Source organism: Rhincodon typus, chromosome 6 (assembly GCF_021869965.1).
Source record: "Rhincodon typus isolate 14 chromosome 6, sRhiTyp1.1, whole genome shotgun sequence".
Classification (NCBI taxonomy): domain Eukaryota; kingdom Metazoa; phylum Chordata; class Chondrichthyes; order Orectolobiformes; family Rhincodontidae; genus Rhincodon; species Rhincodon typus.
The window spans coordinates 28125645-28141160 of NC_063337.1; the positions used below are offsets into that span (position 1 = coordinate 28125645).

At 39.4% G+C, this 15516-nt stretch overlaps 1 protein-coding gene across 1 annotated transcript in view; it reads right to left on the reverse strand.

Moving 5' to 3' along the window:
* nbeaa (neurobeachin a) overlaps positions 1 to 15516 on the reverse strand; it is an 831637-nt gene that overhangs the window by 568718 nt on the left and 247403 nt on the right. Inside the window, exons 23-24 of the mRNA XM_048597909.1 lie at positions 14121 to 14338; positions 7739 to 7892 (exon numbers count right to left, since the gene is read on the reverse strand). Coding sequence (XP_048453866.1) covers positions 7739 to 7892; positions 14121 to 14338 — 372 coding nt within the window. The remainder of the gene's footprint in view (positions 1 to 7738; positions 7893 to 14120; positions 14339 to 15516) is intronic.

Sequence of the window (15516 nt, forward strand, 5' to 3'; positions counted from 1 at the left end):
TCCGAAGAAGGGTCTAGGCCCGAAACGTCAGCTTTCCTGCTCCTCTGATGCTGCTTGGCCTGCTACGTTCATCCAGCTCTACACCTTGTTATCTGAGATCCAGGGTAACTTGGAAGATGGATCCAAAAATGGCTTATTGGCAGGAGAGAGAGGTGGTGGTAGAAGGCTGTTTGCGTGACCAGAGGCGGTGTCCCATGGCCTACAACAGGGATTAGTCTTAGGTCCCATATTGTTTGTAATATATATATAAACAATATCGAAGAAAAGGCGGTGGGGGGGATTAATATGGTAAGTATGTTTGCGGATGACAGGAAGGTTGGTCGGGTGGTTGACAGTGAGGAAGAAGGTCTTAGGGTGTAGAAGGATATAGACGATTGGTCAGATGGACAGATCATTGGCAGATGGCATTTAACATTCATGTGAGGTTATGCACTTCAGAAGAGGGAGTATTTAATGAACAGCAGGGCATTAGGTCGCTCAGAGGAACAAAGCTAGGAATACTGCGATGAGTAACTCACCTCCTAACTCCTCAAAGCCTGTCAACCATCTACAAGACATAAGTCCAGAGTGTGATGGAATACTTCCCACTTGCCTGGATGAGTGCTGCCCCAACAACACTCAAGAATTTTGACACCATCCAGGACAAAACAGCCCGCTTGATTGCCACTACATCCACAAGCATTCACTCCCTCCACCACCGACGCTCAGTAACAGCAGTGTGTACTATCTACAAGATGCATGGCAGGAATTCACCAAAGATCCTCAGACAGCACCTTCCAAACCCACGATCACTTCCATCTAGAAGGACAAGGGCAGCAGATATATGGGAACGCCACCACCTCCAAGTTCCCCTCCTAGTCACTCACCATCCTGACTTGGAAATATATTGCCGTTCCTTCACTGTCGCTGAGTCAAAATCCTGGAATTCCCTCCCTAATAGCATTGTGGGTCAACCCACAGAAGGAGGACTGCAGCGGTTCAAGAAGGCAGCTCACCACCACCTTCTCAAGGGCAACTAGGGATGCGCAAGAAATGCTGCCAAGCCAGCGATGCCCACATCCCACAAAATGAATAGAAAAAAAAAAATCCCTGAAGGCAGGAAAGGTTATTAGGTAGTTAAGAAGACATCTGAGAAGCTTGCCTTTATCAGTCATGCTATAGATTGTGAGAGCAGGGAGGTTATGTTGGAGCTGCAGAAAACTTTGGTCAGGCCACAGTTGGAGTACTGTGTGTATTTGTGGTTTCCATATCATAGGAGGAATATGACTGCATTGGAAGGGTTGCAAAGAAGATTCACCAGGATTTTGCCTTGAATGCAGCAGTTAGCAATGAAGGTCGGCAGGATAAGCTCAGGTTATGTTCTTTAGAGCAGAGGAGGTTGAGGGGTTCCTGACTGAGGTGTGTAAGACTACAAGAGCACGAACAGGGTGGATAGAATGTAGCTTCTCCCTTCATTGAAGGGTCAGTAACATGAGGCCATAATTTTAAGATGAAAGGCAAGAGATTTAGAAAGGATTTGAGGTATTTTCAGCCAATGGGTGGTGGAAATCTGGAATGCACTGCTGAGGAGGATAGTAGGGACAGGAAACCCCACAATCTTGAAAAGGTACTTGGATGAGCACTTGAAATGTTATAATATTCAAGACTATGGGCCACATGCTGGGAAGTAGGACTAGTGTAGGTTTGGAGTAGATTTTGTCGGTACAAACGTGATGTGCCAAAAGCCCTCTTTTTTACTATACAATTCTGTGAAATATATTATAATTACAGATAAACAATTTTGAAGCAGCGTCATATAACTCTATTAGTTAAAATTCTAATCTCCTTATAAAGCTTCCCCTATTATACACACACACACACACACACACACAGAAACAAAGAAAAACATCGGTATTATTGGCAGACAGAACGCCTGAGAAGGCAGTTCAATGGTTCCTGTCAACAGGGTTTTCTGCAATGATCGTTTGGTGTGACAGGACCTGCTGCTCCTCAATCTTCCTTCTCCAGGTACTTTCACTTGCTCGTCAGAGGCTCAAGACAACCTATTTACACTTATAGAGCCCTGACTTAAGACAGCTTCTTCCTCGTTCAGAGGTTCGATGGCTTCTTAGCAAACATTCACATTTACAAGCTGCAAACCTACCTAGAATCCAATAACAAAGTTATTGGCAGGTAGAAGGCCTTTGTCATCAACAATTGGTCTTCACTTGTAAATCTCCCGTGCCAAGTCTTTTCTCCGCCTTATTGGATTGAATTGTTTTGCTTCTGAACATCTGCTTCACTCATCACCTGAATGATTTTCTCTAGAGTTATGTCTTCTTTGGACTGTAATAAATGTGATCTTGCATAATGCCTACAACATTCTGATTCCTTATGAATACTAACTTTAAGTCACCATTGTTGCATCTCTCTAGTAACCTGCAGGGACCATTAATGAAATCAGTTATAAATTCACCTCAGTACTGTTCTCTTCTTTTAGATCTTGTCTTTCAACAATATTATTAGTTCGCAGTTTAAAAAAAAATTGCCAAAGGTTTTTAAAACCTCTGAATCTGGCAGTTGTTTTATTTATCCCCCATGGCAAACAATAACTTCATATCGTCTATTTCCAATTGTGTACAGAAGCGCATTGGCTTGTTCAATTCCTATCTCTGTGTCAAGTATATTCTCTAGCTCAAGATTTGTTTTCTCCAGGATGTTCAATTTTGTGTTTTATTTAGCCCACTCTGAAATTAATGCCTTCTGGTGTGTAACTTGATTAGTTATTTGATTTTCTTTAAATATTTTTATTCAGCAGTGAATCTTGATGTTGCACAGAAGTGTCCATCCTTTGAAGCTGTAGTGGAAGTTTTCTTGCATTTTACTGTTGCACTGGAGCATTTCTGGAAAGACTTGTGTGTTCAACCAAAGCACATATTTCTTTAAATTGCCCAATGCTAATTTGCTTTATGTGACTTGGCTAGCAATTTACCTCACTCTCCACTCCTCGAATGTACAAGTTCCCTCTTACAGCTTTCTTATGTTTCATTTTTCCAGCCCTGCCTTGTGGTATTCACAACCTATGATAATGATATTTGATTGGGTTGCAACTTTTTGAAAATAATTGTGCTGTCAGTTTGAATTGCTGTGCTAGTCAATGCTTCTCCTATTGTACAAGGGGTTTTGGTTTTGACTCATGAAATCAGAGAAGGTTGGTTGGCTTACCAAATCAACTTATACTCGCAGCCACTTCGGCAGACCACTGCCTCCCAGTACAGCTAATACCACTACTTTGGGGTTGCAGATTTCTTCTGTTCCTATGCATCTTCTGTCAGATCTGAAATGCTGTCTGTGGCATTCTTTGAAGTATTTTTCTGTGTTGCCATGAAGTGTTAGAGGAAGTTTTGCTGTTGTCAGCAGTTAGCTCTATCTGTTTGTCTTGATTAATACAGTTCACAGTACAATCTTCCCTACATTGATGATACCAAGTGCAAGCTTGGTGACTGTTTTGCAGTAAAATAAAAGAAAATTTGCAGGTGTTGGAGACCTGAAACAATAACATAAATTACTGGCAAAGCTCGGCAAGTCTAGCATCATCTGTGGGAAGAAAGCAGAATTAGCGTTTTCATCTAGTGACTCTTCATCAGACTCTTCGTCTCAAGTAACTGGACTCAAAATGTTAACTCTGTTTTCTTTCCACAGATGCTGCTAGACCTGCTCAGTTTCATCAACAATTTCTGTTTTTGAGACTGCTTTGCAGAATGTCTCCATTCTGTCCATATGAACAAGCTGACCTTCAAGCTGCTTGCTATTTTAATACACCCTATTGCTCCCATGCTATCATTTCCCTTCTTCTGCTGCAGTGTTCCAGTGAAGCCAATGCAAACTACAGGAACAACATTTTATTTGCTGCCTTGGACTCAACATTGAGTTCAACAACTTCAGAAAATGAACACATGACTACACCCCTTCTCCAACTGCAGCCACTCCATTAATCCACTGGTTATGGATTCATTAGCAGTTTATGCTGTTTGGCACTCAAGTAGTCCTGCATTACAGCTTCTCCAGGTTGTCACCTTATTCTTTAAGTATGATTGGTGCTGCTACTGGCATGCCCAAATGAACTATTGAATCAGAGTTTGATGGTAATGTTGCAGCAGGGTATATGCTGAACCATGAGAATGAAGGCCATGACTGAGTACAAAAACAAAAGCACCAAAGTGGATCAGGTTGCATTTTAGAAGGAAGAGTGAGCAAGCTGAACTAAGTCGAAAAATAAATTGGCACGATGAACTTTACACTATATTTGCAAAATTACAGAATAAATAATGGATACATCAACTGTCATAAAGTTATGAATAAATAATTATATCAAAATGAACCACAGGTGGGGAGCACAACAAAAGAATCTCAAAATATTAAAAAGAACAGTGAAGTAATCTGAAAAAAATGTATAGAGTTGGAAAGTTGAAAAATATGACAGGAGATTGTTAACTGTGAGGTGCGATCCACAAGAGGAAAGAAACATTTAAGTCAGTCAAGAAGAAACAGAACTTTGCAGAAATTCTCAAAACATTCCTTATTTCAATGTACACAATAAAAAAGATTTTGAGGGAAAAGTAAATGCTGAATTAGCTAAAAGAGATATAATAAATCAAATAGTAAATACATCTACAAAACTGTCTCCAAAGGGTACATTCAATTGTCAACTTGGAGAGGCCAAGGAGTTTCCATGAGCAGATGCGCTTTCTGTGCTGCTCTGGGGTTTCTTTCCCTGCAATCAACAAATCCATAAAGTGCTTATAGTTTCATGAGATCTGCTAATGCTGCAAAACTGGCCATTCTACTAACCAAAATAAATTCAAGAAAATGCAGTACATAAGTGAATACAGTGGAAACTACTATGATCCCACTGTTGTATTAATTTAAATTTGGCAACACCATTGCACAATTTGCTTGGAAATTGAAAAGTGCCTGAATATTGATTGAGAAAGGACATCTGCTTCTCAAGGGATCACAATGCATCCAATTTGGGGATGCAATTGTTGGAAGTGTCAGTGTATACAGCCATTATACTAGAGCAAACCTTAGCACCAGAGACAGGCACATTCCACCCTGGAAAACTTCTTCATTAGTTAAAAGTTCTTATGCATCGAATCAGAAGACTTCTTCGCCATAGAAACTATGTTTACCTTTTCTAGCACCTTTTCCCACAAACACAGCAGTTGCCTTCTGAGGAGGGTGCTGCTTCAAACTAAAAATAGCAAGCTCACTTAATTTTGCCTCTTGCAAAGTTATCTCCATGGCTCTTTCTCAAAAGGAATAATCCTTCCTCCTCTCTGGGCCCTTGCACTCTCCTCAGACATCTCTAATATGCCAGCAAAACTAATATCCAAATCCAGTACCTGCAAAGCAAAAAAAGTGCCAGTGCTCCTATAAGCAACAGCAGTAGCCTCTTTCTACTGCTGTGTCAGAAATCATTCACAAAATAGATAAAGTGGTCAAGAAGATATATGATGTCCTTGTCTTCATTAGTCAAGGCACAGAGTTTAAGTGCAGGGAAGTGATGCTGGAACTCTATAAGAAATTTGTTAGGCCACACTAGAATTCTGTGTGTGATCCTGGAATCCACACTATAAGAGGGATGCGATTGCACTAGAGAGGGTGCAGAAGAGATTTGCCAGGGCTTTGTCTGGACTGGAGAGTTTTACTCACAAAGAGATAGATTAGATAGACTGGGGTTGTTTTCCTTGGAACAGAGAAGACTGAAAAGGGATATGATTGAGATATATAAAATTATGAGGGGCATCAAAAGGGTAGACAGGGAGAAACTTTTCTCCTTGTGGAGGGATCAATAACCAGAGGCAAAGAATTATGGTAAGGGCCAGGATGTTTAGAGGAGATGTGAGAAAAAATTTCCTCGTCCAGAGGTTGGTGAGAACCTGGAACTCACTGCTTGTAGGGGTGGTAGAGATGGAAACCCTCATAACATTTAAGAAATATTTGTGATGTCAAGGCGTACAAGGCTACGGGCCAAGTGCTGATAAAATGGGATTAGAATGGAGTGGGATGAGTATGTTCAGTTACTAGTGGTGTACCTCAAGGATCTGTTTTGGGGCCACTGCTGTTTGTCATTTTTATAAATGACCTGGATGAGGGTGTAGAAGGATGGGTTAGTAAATTTGCGGATGACGCCAAAGTTGGAGTTGTGGATAGTGCGAAAGGATGTTGTAGGTTACAGAGGGACATAGATAAGCTGCAGAGCTGGGCTGAGAGGTGGCAAATGGAGTTTAATGCGGAAAAGTGTGAGGTGATTCACTTTGGAAGGAGTAACAGGAATACAGAGTACTGGGCTAATGGTAAGATTCTTGGTAGTGTGGATGAGCAGAAAGATCTCGGTGTCCATGTGCATAGATCACTGGAAATTGCCACCCAGGTTGATAGCGTTGTTAAGAAGGCGTACAGTATGTTAGGTTTTATTGGTAGAGGGATTGAGTTTCGGAGCCATGAGGTCATGTTGCAGCTGTACAAAACTCTGGTGCGGCCGCACTTGGAGTATTGCGTACAGTTCTGGTCACCGCATTATAGGAAGGATGTGGAAGCATTGGAAAGGGTGCAGAGGAGATTTACCAGGATGTTGCCTGGTATGGAGGGAAGGTCTTATGAGGAAAGGCTGAGGGTTTTGAGGCTGTTTTCGTCAGAGAGAAGAAGGTTAAGAGGTGACTTGATAGAGACATACAAGGTGATCAGAGGATTAGATAGGGTGGACAGTGGGAGCCTTTTTCCTCGGATGGTGCTGGTTAGCACGAGGGGACATAGCTTTAAATTGAGGGGTGATAGATATAGGACAGATGTCAGAGGTAGGTTCTTTACTCAGAGAGTAGTAAGGGCGTGGAATGCCCTGCCTGCAAAAATAGTAGACTCGCCAACTTTTAAGGGCATTTAAATGGTCATTGGATAAACATATGGATGATAATGGAATAGTTTAGGTTAGATGGACTTCAGATTGGTTTCACAGGTCGGCGCAACATCGAGGGCCAAAGGGCCTGTACTGCGCTGTAATGTTCTATGTTCTATGTTCTATGTTTTGACCAGCACATACTCAATGGATTGAAGAGTCTTTTTCTATGTTATAGACCTCAGTAACTAAAATGTCTTGGCCTCAGCACTGTCCGTAGATTAACTTATGCCAGGAGCATCTTATATACACTATTTAAATGACAGCACCTCAGAATTAACTGGACTGTCAATTCCCTAACAATGTCTACTGCATGAACTTGCTTATGCACTTCTGTGTGCACGATTATTGTGTAATCTAAAATGAAAAATCTCCCTTATGTTCTGAGTAATGAGTTTGTTAATGGGTAAATTACATATATTATATTGCACCAGTGTAATATTATTGTTACATCACATTTTAGATTCTAAAATACATAGTTAATGAAAGAATGATAAACTTAATAAGCAAAATTATATGCTGCAATGACCACATGGAATGCAGTAAAAGTGGTTGACTGCCAAATCTAATTGCGTAACCATGTCATCTCTATACCTCTGCATAAAAACTAAATCTTGATATTTATTAAAATAACAATTAACTTTCAATTACTGAATTACATAAAACATAAGACTGTTTGGTTTGGTTATATTAAATTAACGTAAGAATATCTGCCAAATGCAAAATAAAACTTTACACTATTGTACAGACATTATTGATTTCAATTCTGATGACTAACATTAGATAATGGTTCATACTTACAGATGGGGAGGTGGCTGCTGATAACAAAGGCAAAATTCCACCACAAGCAATGATGATGTTATCCACCATTTGAGAAATGAGGTGAATTGTATTGTGAACAAAAATAATGTTCTCATTGCTATTCACAAAATCCATCACAGACTTTGTAGTATGGCTGCAAAAACAAAAATTATGAAAATAACAATATTACTACTCTGAGATGCACTTCTAAAATTATTAAATCACTTAACAAAAGATTTGAGTTGGTTAGATGAACTATAGTTGAACATTAACCAGCCAAACAGAAGTTGAAAGGGATATTGAACTAAATTTCAAGAGCCAGCAAAATAATGGCTTCCTGTACTGCTCCGATTTCTCTAGATGCTAATTACACAGTTAGCAGCAATCGCAAGTAATTTCAAGAAGTCTCTAGGTTAACCAAGGAGATATGATATGTACCCAAAGTACACATTTTCTTCCATGATTTAAGAGGGGGTTTGCAAAGTTTTGTCATGAAAATACACAGGACATCTGTTCTAATTACCAATTTCCATCATTGTCAGAATGTTTTTGAAGCTAATTTTACAACAATCATAACAATTTATATTTGCACAGCATCTTTACAGTAGTAAAATAACCCCAAGGTAATTCAATGGGTTATACTCAAGCAAAAATAGATACGAAAGTAAAGAAGGAAAACATTAATAGAGGTGATTAAGTTTTAAGAGATGGCATCGAAGGAGAGGAAGGTGAAGAAATTTTGGTAATGAATTCAGCTGGATGTCAATGATGAAGAAGTCAGAGGGCAATATCCATAATAAGTAAAAGACAGAGGAAGACAGATTCTTAGGAGTATTAAGACTGGAAGAGGTAGTAAGAACATATGACCATAAAACATTAAGAGCAAGTGTTGGCCATTCAGTCTGAGTCTGCTCCACCAGTCAATGATATCATGGCTGATCTGATAACTATCAACTCCACTTTCCTGCCTTTTCACCGTAACCTTCTATTTCCCTAACTATTACATTTTTGTCTATCTCAACCTTAAATATTCTCCATGAACCAGCCTGACAGCCCTCGATGGCAAAGAATTACACAGATTCAGTACCCTCAGAGAAAAAATTCCTCCTCACTTCTGTGTGAAATGGGTGAACCCCTAATGATAAAATTATGTCTTCTGGTCAAAGACTCTCCCATAAGGGGGAAACAACCTCTCAGCATCTAACCTGTCAACCACTTTAAGAATCTTATATATTTCAATACGATTATCTCTCTTCCTTCTAAGTTCCAATGTGTACAGGCCCAACCTACTCAATGTGGTTGACTCTTAACTGCCCTCTGGGCAATAAATGCAGCCTAGCCAGCGACGCCCTCATCCCATAAACGAATAAAGAAAGAAAAATGTCTCCTCATGAAACAGTCCCTCCATACACAGGTTCATCTTAGTGAACCTTCTCTGGAGGTCGATAAGGGAGCCAAAACTTCACAGTATTCTAAGTGTGATCTAATTATGTCTTACGTAGATTAAATAAGACGTCCTTATATTTTATATTCCATTCCCTTTGAAATAAAAGCAAATATTCCATTTGCCTTCCCTGTTACGTGAACTTGTACATCAGCTTTTTGTGACTTATGCACGAGGACTCCCAATCCTTCCATGCTGCAGCTTTTTGCAATCTATCTCCATTTAAATAATATTCAACTTTCCTACTCATCCTGCCAAACTGCATAAGCTCATACTTTCTCACATTATATGCCGTCTACAAAGTTTTTGCCCAATCACCTAATCTGTTTATGTCCCTCTGTAGACTCTTTGTGTTATTCTCACCACTCATGTTCCTGCCTATTTTTTTATCATCCAAAAACTTGGTGACAGTACATTCACTTTCCTCATCCAAAACATTTATATGTAGTGTAAACAATTGTGGGTCCAGCATTCAGCCCTATCACACTCCATTAATTACAGGTTGAGATCCTGAAAATGAACACTTTATCCCAACTCTGTCTTCTATTTGTTAGTCAATTGTCTATCCCATATTAATATACTTCCCAACGCCATGGTGCTTATTTGCTGCACCTTATTCAATGCCTTTTGGAAATTCAATATATTACATTTACTGGTCCCTATTTATCTATCCCAAGTGCTGTCACCTCAAAGAACTCTAATAAATTTGTCAGACATGATTTCCTCTTCATTAGACCATGTTAGATCTGCTTAATTATATTAAATATTTCCAAATGCTTTGCTTTTACCTGCTTTAAAATGGACTCTTACATTCCCAATGACATCTTAAGCTAACAGCTACAGAGTTAATTGTTTTTTTGCCCTGTTCCCTTTTTGAATAAGAGTGTTATACCAACTGGATTGGTGACAAACAGGTTTAGCTTGGATTTCTTAGACTTTCAAGGTCTAAGAAACTATTAATCACTTAATAGTTCATTGGAAGCAGTCCTGTATTTGGGGCCTGGGACAAGAGCATACATCAAGACTCGTTAACCTGGGCCCGCTGCTCTCTGGAGACAACTGTGATTCCACTGGAGCTGCCGAGCTTGGTCTGGATCAGAACCCGGACCAGAAACAGCACTTGGCCCCATGATTTCTGTCCCTGACCCTGCCTTTGAAGGTGCAAATACCAAACTAAAGACGCACTTTGATTATGCAGCTGATCAGCAAATGTCTGAGCTTGCAATTAAGAGGTGGTTCATAAAAGCCAGAGATACAAAATACCACTTAATAAATACAGAGCTTGCTTCCCATCATGAATGTGATGTAGTTCTTGCTGAAGCTATGCGCTTCCAACTAGTGGAACCATTATTCAATCGGATATGTGCCTGTCCAAGTTGTGGTCACAACGAAATGCAATCACACATTTTATGGTGAACAGGCTGCTTTTGTGAACAATCCCAGATGTCTTCTTTCATAACTGAAAGGGTCAGCTAATGGCATTAGGCAAGGGGTTCCAATAATGCCTGGCAATTGAAGACTGGGATAAAGTCAATACTTGTGGCAGATGGAATCATCATGAGGGAATTGTTGAGGCTTGACCATCTAGCCTGGCTGGAATGGTGGAACCTAAACAGTCAGCCCTTTCAATGGAATATATCTACCACCTGATTACAGATTGCTAACGTGCGACCTGGTACATGATGAGTAGATTTGCCCCAATGAGCAGTGTACATTCCAAATTGGAAAACAAGATGTCTATCACAATGACTCTCCTAGTAGCTTCTTTTTGAAACTATTAACCACTTAAATATTAAACAGGTTTGTAAATATGTCAGACACACAACAATCCTAAACAAAATATATGAAATAGCCTCTTAGGTATCACTTTACAAGTGCGAAATAGTTCTAGATTACCTAGTCAAAGATAAATCAGACTAGGGTAGTACACAGCCTCTACATAACCTCCAGGAATTTTGAACTCAACTCAACAACTTAACAAAATGGAGTGAATTCTTAGGGATAGGATTTACGCACATTTGGAAAAACATGGCCTAATTAGGGACAGTCAGCATGAGTTTGTGCGGGGGAGGTCATGACTTACTGACTTCATTGAATTTTTCGAGGAGGTGACAAAGGTGATCAGTGAAGGTAGAGCAGTGGATGTTATTTACATGGATTTTAGAAAGGCTTTCAACAAGGTCCCTCATGGTAGGTACATCCAGAAGATTAAGATGCATTGGATTCACGGTGACTTGGCTGCATGGATACAGAATTGACTTGCTCATGGAAGACAAATGGTAGGGGTGGAAGGGTGTTTTTCAGTCTAGAGGTCCATGATTAGTGGTTCCGCAGGGATCTGTACTGGGACCTCTGCTGTTTGTGAGATATATAAATGACTTGGATGAAAATGTAAATGAGTGGGTTAGTAAGTTTGCAAACGATACAAAGATCGGTGGAGTTGTGCATAGTGTAGAAGGTTGTTAAAAGATACAGCAGGATATAGATCAGTTGCAGATATGAGCAGAGAAATGGTAGATGGAGTTTAATCCGGCTAAGTGAGAGGTGTTGCATTTTGGGAGATCAAATGTTAAGAAAAAGTATAGCTAATGGCAGGGCTCTGAACAGCATTGAAGTACACAAGGATCTTGGGGTTCAAGTCCACAGCTCCCTGAAAGTGGCCATGCAAGTAGATAGGGTGGTAAAGAAGGTGTATGGTATACTTGCCTTTATTGGTCAGGGAATTGAGTACAAGAGTCAGGATGTCATGTTGCAGCTTTGTAAGATGTTGGTTAGGCCATACTTAGAGTATTGCGTTCAATTCTGGTCACCACATTACAGGGAGGATGTGGAGGATTTGGAGAGGATACAGAAGATCTTCACCAGAATGCTGCCTGGATTAGAAGGTAAGAGCTATAAGAAGTGGCTAGAAAAACTCGGGTTGTTTTCTCTTGAGCAGCGGAGGCTGAGGGGAGACTTGATAGAAGTCTATAAAATTATGAGATACATAAATAAGGTTGATGGTCAGAATCTTTTTCCCAGAGTTGAAATGTCTTAATACTAGGGGGCATGTATTTAAGGTTACAGGGAGAAAGTTCAAAGCAGATGTGAGGGGCAAGTTTTGCACACAGAGAGTGGTAGGAGTCTCGAACGCACTGTGGTGGAGGAGCTGGATATTATAAGGACATTCAAGGGGCTTTTAGGTAAGCACATGAATATGCAAGGAGCGGAGGGATATGGACCAATGACAGGCAGAAGGGATTAGTTTCATTTGGTGCCATGTTTGGCACATCGTGGGAGGAAGGGCCCATTCTTGTGCTGCACAGTTCTATGTTCTATGTTCTAACAGCCCAATTTCTGTTTTGTCAACCATAATTTAGTATTTTTATGTGTCAATGAGTTTCAGCACAACTGAATGAACAGTGCAAGTTCTGGGGTATTAAATGCAGTCTGGATTCACAATCCAGGTTCAGCTCTCAGACTCAAAAATATCAAGTCCAAATTTTTGGAAGAGTCTTAGGATCCAAATAAAAACTTTAGTGAACTTATTGAAGGATATAAAACGGCAAGGAAATTATGTTATTTATGATGTTATTTGGAAATATGTAATTGTTCAAACCTACATTTAGACATCAGAAATTGCACTCATTGAGCAAAAGGGTCAGATTTTCAGGAAGCATTTTGAGTCATTTGTGGTAACTTACTTGCACAGAGCAGCAAGCTTACATGGGAATAACCCATTACAAATTTGGGTATAGGAAATGAGAAGAGATTCACACAAAATATAAGAGAACATTCAGTTCAGAAAATGTGGGTAGATCTGAGTTATGTTGCAGGAAAGAAGATAAACTAGTCACATTCTCACATTCCCTGCTTATATACTCTACTGTTCATTCCTTTCAGTATTCCTGTAAAACAGTTAAGACCACAATGGCAACTGCCTTATTTTGCACTGTTCAGCTTTGCATAGCATACTGGCAACAAGCTTCAAAAAATTGCTCACAGTTTACCACCTAGCCATTTTAAATGGACATTAAATCATGGGTAGGAAGCTCACAACTGCCTCATTTGTAGAATGAGTGGGTCAGAGCCAGGAGGCATGATTTCAAGTCTCACCCACTACAGAGATGTGCAACAATATCTGAACAGGTAGATTAGAAATTTTTTTTAACTAGTGGGTGAGATTTCCCTGCACTTGCATGAGGTGGAAAATTAATACAGTTAATTATCAAGGTTATGGATCAAAATTCCTCTTGGACTAGTCCCACTGAAAAATAGTCTTATTATAATACTTAAGAACTGATCATATCTCTTAGATGTAATTGACAGTTTTGAAATTCAAGTGTACATAAAGCCTAAAGTGTACAACTTTTATTAAAAATCTTTAAGTGACATAATGCTGATTTCCTTAAAAATTCTTTCCAAATTCACATGATGCATTACAATAAAAAGTGAAGATTAAAATGACAGTTTGGAAATTTCAATCATGGAGATCATTAGGCAGGGTCACCTCCTTTTTCTTAACTAAACCAAATAAAACAGATTTAAACAACCAATCATAACAGAATTTCTCCACTTAACAAAGCACTTTTCTTAAGTTTCTTATTACTTTTGCCTCTGAATAGAACATCTAATTCTGTTAGAGATTGCTACATTGTCAGAAACAACATTTTTCAAATGAGACTTAAACGAAGGTTCTGATTGGCTTTTCAAATTAAACATACAAGGTACTTTGATAGAGGAAAGCACCGAGCTTCCCCTGTGAAACTACCACCTCAAAAACAATTTAAATGGTCAGTCATTCATTTGATGTTTATGCTGGGCAAATTGGCTACGGTATTTCTCTAGATAACAGTGCACTTTAAAGTGTAGTACTTTGCGATGTATCAAGGATATCAACAGCATTATATAAAGTTCTACAGACATTATTATCTACAGGAAATGCTAATATTTCATCACCTCCGCCAAACATGCACATCTGTTTCCAAAGCAAAAAGCAGATCTGTCAGCAAACGCTGATGCATAGCGGACCACTTAAATTCAGGAATGCGGAACATGGTAGTTCGTGGTCCTGGACTAAACTGTCGGCGCTGCTCCTCAGTCATTGGCATTCCTCGGAAACCAAGATCAACACGCAGGTCTCTTTCTTGAAACCCACCTCCTCGTCCCTGAATGGACTGTAAATTAAAAATTATATAATTAATTTAAATAAATCTTCAACATCCTCCATAACAAGAGAATGAACTCAAAAGCTTAAACTGATGTACATTTAATAAAAAAATACAATTCAGATTATATTAAAACAGAAATGTTGCAAAAAGGGTAGGGATGAGCACCACCAAAGTATTGAATAATTTTAGGAAATAAGAATTTGAAACATCCAACAGAAAGTTAACTCGAGTCAAGTCAGTAAAATATGATCCATGTGTCCACAGATTTGTATATTAAAGATTTGTAATGGTGTTGGTTAATCTCCAGAAGCAATACTCATGGCAAGTCACTGATAATACACTGTTACAATAACAACAGAGTTTTGTACCAAATGATTAAGAACGCTGCTGTGTTTGGAGATCCAGGTACGTGCGTGTGCGTGGCAGGATCAAACAATTCCTTCAGACTTTGCTATATTTAACTGGGAGAAATTGTTACTCATCAAATATTGATGTTGGACAAGCAATGTGATTAATCAGAGGATACAGAAGGACTGATTTTAAAAAAGTGGTAAGGTAGTGATAGCCATTTTCAGCATACATGTGAAAATTGACATGTTTTGGGCAAATATTAAGACAGCGTTACTCAAGAATACACCATCTTTTTTTGATTAGTGATCACCTTGCATTCCTAAGCAATGATTGCCAGCAATAATTTGCTAACAAGTATGATCGCCCACCAAGGAAATTCCATTTCACTGATCATGGGTTCTATGGGTCCTTGCATGGCTGATGAACCCAATCCTAGAGCTACATCTCTGACCACATATTTAGCAGGTGTTTCAAGGAGGTGAAAATGGTCCTTGGCCTTGAGATCTTTGGCATTCCTTTCTCCAGTTACTTTTCTGTATTTCCTCTTCTGTTGGATTTTCTCAAAGAATCTTGTCCCTTCATTGAGATGTTTCATCCAAGTTAGTTTCTTTTGAATGAGTGTCTCCTATGCTGTTGCATTTCTTGAAGGAAGCCTTCAAGGAGTCTTCGAAATGCTTCCTTTTTGTTTGAGTGCCTTCCTTGAGCTGGGTGAAGATGTTTTGTTATGGCAGTTGGAACTCGGGCATCCTAAGCACATGGCTGGCAAAACAGAGTCAATAGATGTGAAGCTGGAAAAGCACAGCAGGTCAGACAGCGCGAAGCAGGAAAGTCAA